The sequence below is a fragment of the Apodemus sylvaticus genome, chromosome 9 (genome assembly GCF_947179515.1).
Source record: "Apodemus sylvaticus chromosome 9, mApoSyl1.1, whole genome shotgun sequence".
Lineage (NCBI taxonomy): Eukaryota > Metazoa > Chordata > Mammalia > Rodentia > Muridae > Apodemus > Apodemus sylvaticus.
The window spans coordinates 8,063,937-8,076,591 of record NC_067480.1 but is presented as its reverse complement, the minus strand read 5'-3'; the positions used below and the strand labels follow the sequence as shown (position 1 = coordinate 8,076,591).

The window sequence follows — 12,655 nt, the reverse complement described above, 5'->3', positions numbered from 1 at the left end:
TTACAGTTATGAAATAGCAACAAAAGTAGTTCTATGGTTGAGAGTCACCATAACAAAGGGTCACAGCATTAGGAGGTTGAGAAGCACTGCCCTAGAGGATCCTGGCTAATACAGCTCCACATGACCAAATTCATGTGTCTGTTTTCTTCAGACACACTGCAACCTAGCACAGGAAGCTAAGAAATATTTTTTTAATGAATGCCATAGTAACTAGGAAAAGTGTTTTGATATTGTATCACGCACAATAATAGAATACTAATACTATATCACGCATGATAACAGACCGGGCAGAATCATCTGTGTTAAATTTCACCCACATCAGGAGCACTGAAGAAGTGATCAGGCAGATCCAGATGTTGGGACTTTGTACACACAGCCTGGATTCTGCAAAAGTGCTAACATCACCAGGCATGGTTGCGCACGTTTTAATTCCAGCACTAGGGAGGCAGAGGTGGGCAGTTCTCTGTGAGTTCAAGGCCAGCTTGGTCTACAGAGCGAGTTCCAGACAATGCCTCTAAATAAATAAATATACAAATAAAACCACTTGCTGGTGTCATGGGGACAAAAAGAGTGAAGCTTTTTTATAAGAAAACTGACAAATGAGCTACCCCAATTAAATCCCTATGGCTTGATCACAATTAAATCCCTATGGCTTGATCACAATTAAATCCCTATGGCTTGATCACAATTAAATCCCTATGGCTTGATCACAATTAAATCCCTATGGCTTGATCTTGGATGCTTTACAACAGCTGTAGCAACCACTGGAAGTACCTGAGCACAGATGATATATTTCACTGTAGCTGTAACTATGTGCAGGTCAGACTGTGACCTGGCACATGAATATCCTTTGCCTTAAAATTACATGCTTGGGGGTGACTCCAGCTAAGATTGCTAGCGGTGGGGGATGCTGATCCTAAAGAGGCCACTTCCTGTATCCACACAGGACTCCCAATGAAAGGGTAAGGACATCAACCCACCCATAAAGTCTTTGATCCAAAATGTGTCCTACCTATAGAGATGTGCAGGGTCAGAGACAGATCAGAGAAGAAGGGACTGGCCAGGCAATGAATGCCCCAAACTGAGACCCATCCCATTGGCAAGAACCAATCTTTGACACTATTAATGATACTCTGTTAAGCCTGCAGACATAATCCTATCATAACTGTCCAATGAGAGGCGCCGACCAGCAACCAATGGAAAGAGATGTAGAGACCCACACACAAACAGCAGATGGAGTTTGGTCGTCTTATGGAAGAGTTAGGAGAAAGATTAAGAGACAGGAAGAGGCGGGAATGGCATGGAAAAACCAACGGAGTTAACCAGCCTGGGCCCTTAGGGGTTCCAGAGACTGAATCACCAACCAAAGAGTGAGCACAGGCTGGACCTAGGCCCCCTGCATATATGTAGCAGATGAGTAACTTGGTCTTCATGTGGCTCCCCCAAACAACTGGGGGGGGGGGCTGTCCCTGAACCTATTGCCTACCTGCCTACCTGTGGCTCCCATACCCCTAAATGGACAGCCTTTTCTGGTCTCAGTGGGCGAGCATGTGCCAGAGAGAGGACTTCCCCTTCTAAGGGGATTGGGGGAAGGACTTACATGAGTGGGTACTGGGAGGAGAGGAAGGGCTGATGTTGGGTTGTAAAGTGAATTAATAAAGGGGCTAGAGAGATGGCTCATCGGATAAGTGCACTGACTGCTCTTCCAGAGGTCCTGAGTTCAATTCCCAGCAACCACATGGTGGGTCACAACCATCTGTAATGGGACCCTCTTCTGGGTCTGTCTTCTGCATCTGAAGACAGCTACAGTGTACTCATTCATAAAATAAAGAAATCTTTTTTAAAAAAGTGAATGAATAAATTTAATTTTTAAAAAGTCAAAAATAACATATATATATATAGAATCATCATCATCACCATCATCATCACCATCATCATCATACTGGAGCTGCAGCAGAGATCCTGGGATGATCGCCAAGCAGTAACTCTGGAGTAGCACCAGCCTGTGCCCATGAGATAGGTTACGTGTGTGCTGTCCATGACAGAGCTGGAGAAACGGAGCCCTTCTGAGCTGAACTCTTTGTACTATTGGACTTTGGTTTTATTGTCTTGCTTATAACTGTGCCATGACTCATCCCTCTTGGAGATTGTAGGAAAGTTTGTAAGTTATTTTTTATTTTATAGGAGCCCACAGTTGGGAAACTTTTTTTTAAAGAGACTGGATATTTTAGAAAGACTTGAGACTTTGGATGTTTTAAAGAGACTGAACTTTTAAAGTGTTTGATGTTTTAAAGACTGTGGTAATTTTAAAGGTTTCAGTGTTCGATACTGCGATATTAATATTAGTGTGCCATCTTGGAGACAAATAAGAAAGAAACAGCTCTAGTGGAATGGTGATATGCTTGCATGCCAGGCTGACAAAGGGTCAGTCATGCTAGCTAGTTTCTGTCAATTTGATACAAGCTAGAGTCGTTTGGGAAGAGGAACTCTCAATTGAGAAAATGTCTCCATAAGATTGGCCTATAGGAGCCGGGCGGTGGTGGCACACGCCTTTAATCCCAGCACTTGGGAAGCAGAGGCAGGCAGATTTCTGAGTTTGAGGCTAGCCTGGTCTACAGAGTGAGTTCTAGGACAGCCAGGGCTACACAGAGAAACCCTGTCTCAAAAAACAAAAAACAAAAACAAAAACAAGATTGTCCTATAGGCAACTTTGGGGGTTTTGCCCTGATTAGTAATTGAACCTGGGCAGATGGTTCTGGGTATATAAGAAAGCAGGCTGAGAAAGGCTTAAAGGGCAAACCAGTAAGCAGCACTCCTCTGTGGCCTCTGCTTTAGTTCCTGCCTCCAGGTTCTGGCCCTGACTTCCCTCAGTGATGGAGTATGACCTGGAGTTATAAGATGAAATTAACCCTCTCCTCCCCGATCCCCTTTTAGTCATGGTGTTTTATCACAGTAGTAGAAATCAAAAGTAAGGTGTCTTAGGGTTTTACTGCTGTGAACAGACACCATGACTGAGGCAAGTCTTATAAAGAACAACATTTAGTTAGGGCTGACTTACATGTTCAGAGGTTCAGTCTATTATCATCCAAGGTGGGAGCATGGCAGCATCCAGGCAGGCATGATGCAGGAGGAGCTGAGAGTTCAGATGAAGCAGAGATCTTCATCTGAAGGTTGCTGGTGGAACACTGCCTTCCAGGCAGCTAGGATGAGGGTCTTAAGCCCACACCCACAGTAACACATCTATTCCAACAAGGCCACACCTCCTAATAGGGCCTCTCCCTGGGCCAAGCATAGACAGACCACCATATAAGGCAACAGCCTCAGTTACAATGGTAACCTCAGGATGCTGGAGCTGCCAGGGCCAGGGGAAAATGACCTAGGACTGCAAAGGGTTAAATGTGCAGCCAACCTAAGCGTACACAACAAGCTACTTACTAAACAGACAGCAGGGCCAGAGAAGCAGCGTTGCCCAAGCCTTTTTGGGCCCAGGAGATCATGTGTAAGTTCCAGATTCTGAACTATAGAACATGGAGCTGGGCGGTGGTGATGGTGGCGCAGATCTTTAATCCCAGCACTTGGGAGGCAGAGGCAGGCGGATTTCTGAGTTTGAGGCCAGTCTGGTCTACAAAGTGAGTTCCAGGACATTCAGGGCTACACAGAGAAACCCTGTCTTGAAAAGCCAAAAAAAAAAAAAAAAAAAAAAGAAAGAAGAGAGAGAGAGAGAGAGAGAGAGAGAGAGAGAGAGAAAGAAAGAAAGAAAGAAAGAAAGAAAGAAAGAAAGAAAGAAAGAAAGAAAGAAAGAAAGAAAGAAAGAAAGAAAGAAAGAAAAAAGAGAGCATGGATTTTGGTTTAGCTTTTTTGTTTGTTTTGGTTTTTGAGACAAGGTATCTCTACATAGCCTTGGCTATCCTGGACATCACTATGCAGGCCAGGCTGGCCTCAAATTCACAGAGATCCACCTGCCTCTGCCTCCTGAGCGTTAAGGGAATGTGTCACCACAGCATGCTTTAGTGTTAATATGATTCTGGTTCTTCCATTTGGGGATAAGAAGTATTCATGCCTTGAGTTTTCATTTCTTTTCTCTCTTTTTTTTTCATTTTACAGGAGCACACAGATTAGAGATTTTGGATATTTTTTTAAAGAGACAATAACAGATTGACCTGTCCCCCAAAAATTCCTTTCTTCCCCAAATCGCTTTTGGTGGGATTATTTTTATCACGGTGACACAACGGAGCTAGCACAGAGAGATAAGGAGAGAGGCCAGTAGCAGTGTGACCCTGGTGTGTGACTGCCGGTTATCTCCCTAGACAAGAGGGCACAGGAAGAGCAGACTGCTGGCCGAGGTCTGTCCTGAGAACCTGTTGAGGCAAAGTGCTGCCCCTGCTCTACCCGAGGGAGCAGGTGAGATAAATCCCGGCCCCCATCCATGGTAGAGAGGTCACTCCATGGGCAGCCAAGATAGCTGTGTGCTCACAAAGTGAGCCCATACTGATGGTGTGGTGTTGGAACTGTCGCCCGATGCACTGGGATGCATTAATTCCCAGTAACTCCCAACAAATTCACAGAACCGTATCCGATGCTATCGATATCAGAGAGCTCAATCTGTCTCAGAGCAGTCTACTTGGCATCACAAGGCTCTGATTGCTGGACTAATGGGGGTTAAGGGAGATACAACAGAGGCTGGAAAGGGGGAATCTAGACACTCTCTCTGATCAGAAAGGATCTCTGCAAGCCCTTGCTGTAAGGCTTTGATAGAAGAGAAGAACGGTGACTCCAATACAACCTCTCTCCCACTGGCCATACCACATGTCTGCCGTCTGTAATTTCTCATCCCTATTGTCTTAGTCAGGGTTTCTATTCCTACACAGACATCATGACCAAGAAGCAAGATGGGGAGGAAAGGGTTTATTCAGCTTACACTTCCACATTGCTGTTCATCACTAAAGGAAGTCAGGACTGGAACTCAAGCAGGTCAGGAAGCAGGAGCTGATGCAGAGGCCATGGAGGGATGTTTCTTACTGGCTTGCTTCCCCTGGCTTGCTCAGCTTGCTTTCTTACAGAACCCAAGAATACCAGCCCAGGGATGGCTCCACCCACAAGGGGCCCTCCCCCCTTGATCACTAATTGAGACAATGCCCCACAGCTGGATCTCATGGAGGCACTTCCCCAACTGAAGCTCCTTTCTCTGTGATAACTCCAGCCTGTATCAAGTTGACACACAAAACCAGCCAGCACACCTACATTCTTTCCAACATTTGACTCAGTCTGAGGGCCAGTGGCACAGTTTGGGGGAACTCTACAGACACCAACAAAATAAACCAGATCTTCTTTGTTTCCCAAAGTATCCAGCGGTGAGTGTTTTGTTACATTGAAAAAGCAAACAGATAGATAGATAGTTAGTTATAGTGTCATGTTGGAATTGTCACCTGATGTACTGGGAGATAATGGGGGTTAAGTGAGACATATAGATAAATAGTTGCTTATTCTAACCTATGGTCATATGCATTAATTCCCAGCAACTCCCAACAAATTCACAGAACCATATCTGATGCTATCGATATCAGAGAGCTCAATCTGTCTCAGAGCAGTCCACTTGGCATCACAAGGCTCTGATTGTTGGACTTAGAGGTGCACTATGAGTCCTAATGCCCTTTTCAATCGCCGAGCCCTACCCTGTGACAAGCCCTGCACACATGGACACATCTACGCTCCCACGGCCTGCATGTCTCACGAAATCCTGGGTGTGTGCATGCTCTTTGGTGAGACACCAAGTAGATACTAACACAGGCCATGGAGAAAGGTTTCTACCACTCCTCAGAAGAAGCCAAGAAGCCCTCGGCTGTGCTCCGACTACTTGCTTGGCTGCTAAGGAAGTAGCAGAAGTCTCTAAACTGTTGTCAAGACAACCAAAGCACAAACACAAATCTCTTTGGGATCCCATCAGAAAGCAGTTTTTTAGCATACATGCCCAAAATAAACAGGCTACTCCTCCCCTCCTCTTCTCTCTGTCCCTGTCTCCTGGTCTTACCACATGGCTGTGTGTGCTAAAAATGCATACTGGGACGCTTTCCACCTCTGACGTTAAGACAGCTGCCGCGATATTGTTTTTGTCCCTGGTTTGTCCCTGTTTGAAAATGTCTGTTGGGTGGTGTTGTCTCTAAGCATCCTGTTTCACAATACTACTTCAGATTCCATAGGGTAGTGGCCTGGCACTCTACTGGCAAAACTGAGACTTAGTGGGTAGCCACTGACCTCTGCCTGGTGTGGTCCAGCATGCTAACTTTCCATGGCTAGCTTCCACAGTGTGCCCACTGACCCCAGGGCCATTCACAAGGCTGGCTGCACTGTCCCCATGTGGCATAAAAAGGAGAAAACCCACACATGTATAACAGATAGAAAACAAAAAACAGGGGCTTGAGACATGGCTCAGCGGTTAAGAGCACTGACTGCTCTGAGTTCAAAATCCCAGCAACCATATTGTGGCTCACAACCATCTGTAATGAGATCTGACGCCCTCTTCTGATGTGTCTGAACACAGCTACCATGTACTTACACATAATAATAAATAAATCTTTGAAAAAAAAAACAAAAAACTGGGGCCTGGAGAGATGGCCAGCGGTTAAGAGCACTGACTGCTCTTCCTAAGGACCTGAGTTCAAATCCCAGCAACCACATGGTGGCTCACAGACATCCATAATGAGATCCAACACCCTCTTCTGGTGTGTCAGAAGACAGCTACAGTGCACTTACATATAAGAATAACTAAATCTTTAAAAAAAAATAAAAATAAAAGGGAAAACCAAAAAAAAATCTTAAGATTTTTTTGAGCCCCTGATTTTGCAAGATCATTAAGCTATCAGAGAATCTCCCACAGGCCAAGGCTAACCCCATCATGGAGCACTCATCCAAAGAAACAGAGCCAGGTACACCAGGTCCTAGGTAAGGTTCACAGGGACAAGTGAAGAGACCATGCCCTCGGGTCTGTTCTCCCTTTACCTGTCTCGGTGACCCTAACTGTCAGAAGATAAAACCTCCAAGCCAAAGCCAGGAGCCTGAGACTATAGCAAAGAGTGACAACAGGGATCCAACCTAAAACCAGCCTGTACCTTGAGCAGGCAGCATGTCTTCTAGCAAGTACCCAAACCCAGAGACTACCCACCAAGCCTCTCCGGCGAGGGTAAGACTTTGCTATGCGGGAAATACACTCTGCCACCTTCTAGGCAATGGAGGGTGAAGCGCCAGGGTCTAGATCATACTGAGGCTCAGGGCTGTGTGACATAGCTTTAAAACACAACGGGAAGCTCAGGGTCAGCTACATGCTCTACGTCACCCAGAGCAGATGGCCTGACCATGACAGCAGGGGCCTAGGATTCCTGCTAAAATCCTAAAAGGACCGTAGGGCCCCATCATGGGCTCCATCATCAGGCCCAGGGCATCCCTCAGATCCAGACAGTACACCAAGGCCATGAACCTCACTGAAAGGCCGTCTTAACCTTTCATACAGCCGGCTTACTTAGACAGGTAGCTAGAGATGGCCCTGTTGCATTGTCACATCTGGCCCAGAAAAAGATCATCCAAGAGAAGCCCCGGAGCCTAAGGACCAGCGCTCAGTATGGACCAGCTCACTCGCTCTTTGAAATAAAGTATCTTCTGACCTTGGTAACACTAAAATGTGTAGCTGTCTTCAGAACAGGGTGTCACTGATATGGCATGATGTGAACAGAGTTTCAAAACTTCCAGAAATTTCTTCTTTCTCTGATACAAATTCCATCCTCCATCCCCAGGTTCAAATTCCTACCTGTAGGGCCATCACAACAAGGCCAAAATCAAAATAAGGTACCACACTGCCTCTAGGACGCCTATAGAGATTGCTGTGTGTGGGGATGGAGAGAAAAAGAAGAGTTTCTCTAGTTACTTCATCTCACCCAGGCTTCTCTAGTGCCGCAGACAAGCAGGAAATGGTCACACACACATACCACGCATACATACAACACACACACACCACATACACACCACACACATACATACATACACACCACATACACACCACACACACACCACATACACACACCACATACACACACCACATACACACCACACACACCACACATAACACACACACACACACCGTAAGAGACCATAGAGTACAGTTCTCTGCCTTCAAAGAAAAGGGGGGTGATGTGTCCAGTCTATAATTAAACCACTCATTCAGCCCTTCCAGGCCCTGGGGCAGAATTCAGGCCAGGCCTCCTGACTCCTGGTTCTGAGCCCTTGACACCCTCATCACTGTCCAGATAGACACTGAAACTAGAAATTAAAGGTGATGTCAATGGGACTGTGTCCATGCACCAAGGTAGACTGCCGTGGAGGAGGTGTAACTCACCTCTGAGAGCCAGAAATGTTTCCTGTTTCTTGTTCCCCATGGCTAAGCGCTACCTGCCCCTCGCACCAAAGCTTCCTGTTCTCTGGGGCCTGCCATCCCTTTAAAATCTTCAAAGGCCTTTCTCCTGTGGGGTTCCAGGACTAGATAGACTATTGGACAGCCCCACACAACCACCCCTCACCCCCGCAGATACAAGCTTGCTCCTATGACACCAAAAGTTCAAAAGAGAACTCCAGGGGCAGCATCCTGCCTAGTCTCCTGGGTGAGGAGCCCTGGGGAGGCCTTGCTTGACACTGAAGTGGAAGAAAGGGTCTTTGTCAGAACAGAACCCCTGGGATTCTCCACTAACCACTAACTAGTGGGAAGTGCTGAAGGCAGTTTGGGGGTCAATTCCCAACACTTCCTTCCATCGATGGATCCGACAGGGCCTCGATGAAGCTACAAGCCCCTGGTGCATTCTATCCTAATCCAGGAACATGGCCTGTGTTCACCTCCACATCCATCCTGACAGACTCATTAGCATTTCTTTGGGAAGAATTAATGTGGCCCTACTCTTTTATTTAGGAAATACTTTTCCTTGCAGGGCAAGATTTGCCAACTTCAAGGGCAGTGTGCCGGGTGCTAATGCCAAAGACTACAGAAGGCTACAGAAAACACGCTCAACATCAGCTCTTATTTGGGAAGACTTCCGGAATTGGATGTGGGTAGCCCCAAGGAAGTGACCGCAAACACTGAATCCCCTGGGGGCAGTTTTCAAGGGACGAGCAGTGTGGCAGGGTCTGTCAGTCGGGCCGCCAGTCTCGGGCTTAGCTGCTGTTTCTTTCTTTGTTTCGGACTCCTTTTTATATTTCTTGGGACTAAGAGTCATTTTGGAAGAGGAAGGGTGATGGGAGGCGGGTGTTTCTCATCCTGCTTCATTTTCATCCACTGCACGGAAAGTGTGCTGGACACACAGTTCATACATAGTTTGCTCTTAATGCTTCGCAGTCCGGCCAAAAACCCAGTTCTCCCACTCTTGCTTGGAAGGATTGGTTGGTTTGTCGGTTTGTTTTCTGAGAGAATAAAGCAATTGCCACCACTACTCCCTACCCAAGCCCGCAGGAGGCAGAGGAAAACCAGTGCCTCCTCAGAGTAACTTAAACATTCCTGGGGAGGGAACCACCAGTGGCACAGGCAAGAGCCCTAGGGGCCCAGGGGCTGCAGGACCCGCTGTCAACTGGTCAACAACCCCCCCCCCCACCTCCCACCCCTCCACCCCGCCCTGTCGACCCGCAGCCTGGCGAGCCCCGAGGTTGCCAGAAACGCGGCGGCAGATGCAGCGATCGGAGGCGCTCGGGAGCATCAGGGACCCGGCGGCCGGTGCCGGGCGCCGGATGGAGCGCGCGGGACCCGGGGGAGCGCGCGGGAGGCGGGCAGCGCGGGGACAAAGGCGCGCAGGAGCCGAGATCCCCGTAGGATGGGGCCAGGACTCACCCCGAGAAGACACACTTTGAGCTCCCGTATCGCCATCATGTGCTCTATGTCGGGCCGGACCGGGGCTCAGCAGCATCGTCCGGGCCGCACCGCGCCCAGCCTGCGTCCAGCCGTCTCTCAAGGCTCTCGCCGGGCGCGGGGCGGAACCACCGAGGCGGCTATTTCTGGGCCGCGGCCTCCGCTGTCGGTCACGTGCCGCCGGCCGGCTCCTCCCGACGCGTCTAGTCTAGCCTAGCCGCCGGGCTTCGGCTCCGCCCGGGCCTTGGTCGGCTTCGGCGTCGGGTGACCACCCAACATCCGACTTGCTGGCAGACCTTCCTCTACCGCGATCAGCTCTGAATCCGGTCGGGCGCCACTTGCCCTGCACACACGACCCGTCGCGTCATAAAGAGCCATTCGTACAGTTTATGCTGTTGGCTGTGGTCCCAAGGAAGCACTTCCAAGTCCCTGGGTAGTCCCACCATAAAGTGACTCTGACCTCCAGATGCAAGGAACAGAGGCCAGAGACCGGGATGAGGAGAGGAAAGGGTTAACCTGTCCCTTCTAATGCCCAGGCTTCAAATCGCTTCCTCCCAACACTTCACTTTACTCTGCACTGCATTTTTCTATATGCGGTAAAAGATGATTCAAGGATGATTCAAGAAGCAGCCAATTGTTTCTGCTTCCAAAACTGGAGTTCCAGAGTCTGGGAAAAGAAAGGTGCCCTCTAGAGAGGAAGCCTCCTTTCTCCATGTAGAAAATCCTACAGCTGTGTGGGCAGGAGCCCAACAAGTACAGCCAGAATTGGGGGCTGGCAACCCTTCTGCAGACTCCTCTACTAGGAAACTGAGGCTACGTGGGGCTTCACACGGAGAGGCCGTGCCCTCTGGTCTTTGTATGGCCCAGTTCCTCCAGCCTCTGGGATGACTTCATTTGTTGCTGTATAGAAATGACAGCTCTTTGGGAGTAATCTGAATTTACTGGCACTTCTAATTGTAAGCATGTGTTTTAAACAACAACACTGCATGTGGCTCAGTCGGGAGAGGCCTTGCCCAGCTTGCCTGGGTTTCAACCCCTGCCCAGCCAGCAGGCATGGCGGCTGTTAGGACCGGATTGATGTGGGTAGCCTGGAAAGAAAACAGACCGACCAGTACAGAAGCAGAACTATCCTCTGATGAGAACGGGCTTTCTAGGGCTGAAGAGCCACTTGGGACGGGGGGGGGGGGGGGTGTTAGCTGTAGGTGTGTGCTTTGTCATGTCAAGGCCCAGCGCCAGTGCAAGTCCTCTTTACCTGGCTTTCTTGTCGGGCAGGCCGGGCATTCTTGTGTTCTTATCAGTTTGCTGAGTCTGCAGTTCCTTTGTGTCTTTGAAGTTCCTTGTTTTAGGTTATTAACCCTTGAGAGGCATATGGCCTTAATTCTCAGCAGGAGGAGGATCAGAAGTTCGAGACTACCCCGAGCTGCCTAGGAAGGTCCGGGTGAGGGTTGGGGGGGCAGTCTGGATTGAACTGCACCTTGTCTCAGATAAAACAAAAGCCAGTTTTAAGATGTATTTGTTTATGGGTTTAAGTATATGGCTGTCTTGTCTGCATGTGCATCTGCACAACAGAAGAGGGCACTGGTGAGCTGCCGTGGGAGTGGGTGGAATGGGACCTGGGTTCTGAACTCAGCATCTGGAAAATCAGCCAGTGCTCTGAACTGCAGAGCCATGTCTCCAGGCCCCCAAAGCAAGTTGTTTTTGTTTTGTTTTTTGTTTTTTTCGAGACAGGGTTTCTCTGTGTAGCCCTGGCTGTCCTGGAACTCACTCTGTAGACCAGGCTGACCTCGAACTTAGAAATCTGCCTGCCTCTGCCTCCCAAGTGCTGGGATTAAAGGCGTGCACCACCATCGCCCACCCAGCCCAAAGCAAGTTTTAACAAAGCCTTCAGCATCCCCAGTTCTCTGGCCTCTCCCATAACTTGTCGCATCTGATCAATGGCTCTTGCCACTTCCCCAGCAGACCGTGGTCTTCTGGCAAGCCAGGTAGAAGCTATTCAGGCCTGATGTGGCCTCTTGTGATGGGAAATTCCAAAGGAAGGTCCACAAAAAGAACTCCAGAACCCTGGAGTGGAAGCAGGCCCCAGGACAAACTTGCAATCAGATTCCCCAGAGTAGCAGGAACTTTGTGTTGTAAGAGTCTGGCCAGCCTTAGCTTTCCGGGGACCCTGTGAGTGAACAACATGGAGCCAGGAATCGAAGCAAAAACCAAGAGGAATTTATTATTGGGGTCATCCCGAACCCAAAGGAGAAATGGTGACCCCTTCCCACAAGCCCGTTTGGTCAGTCTTTATACAGTTTGTCCTGCTGAATGTGTTTACCAGCTCCAGACCTGCCCCACCCCCAGGAGGCCCATGGTCTGTCCTGCAGAATGTTAATTAGCCTTTCCTTTCCAGAAGGGGAGGGGGATCTGGTGGAATTTCCCAAAAGGTCCTGACCCTACAGTGTCAAGGTACAGGTTTATAGAAGTCTGCTTGTCCAGACCGAATTGATCAAAAAGTAGCCATGTGAATACAGGTCTTATTCAAGATCTCTTTTGTGTTGGTATCTCTCCTTGATTCAGCGTCCAAGGACAGCCAGTTCTGTGTGGGCAGACTGAAGACAGGTTACCCTACATAGCCCAGTCCCGGCACAATTCCTCCTCTATGCTTGGGTTTGCTTCGCTGACAACTGTTTAGACACTGTTTGCAGACACCTTGGCCAAGGCTTCTTCCTGCCTTCACTGGTACCTACGAGTTCCGTAACAAGTAGGATCTGACCTTCGGAATTGAAGTGTGCCCCTTGT

General features: G+C 48.7%; 1 protein-coding gene across 1 annotated transcript in view; it reads right to left on the bottom strand.

The window, feature by feature from the left end:
* Positions 1-10,045, bottom strand: part of Rab31 (RAB31, member RAS oncogene family) — a 131,255-nt gene extending 121,210 nt beyond the window's left edge. Inside the window, exon 1 of the mRNA XM_052192419.1 lies at positions 9,857-10,045. Coding sequence (XP_052048379.1) covers positions 9,857-9,895 — 39 coding nt within the window. The 5' untranslated portion in view covers positions 9,896-10,045. The remainder of the gene's footprint in view (positions 1-9,856) is intronic.
* Between the last annotated feature and the right edge of the window lie 2,610 nt (positions 10,046-12,655).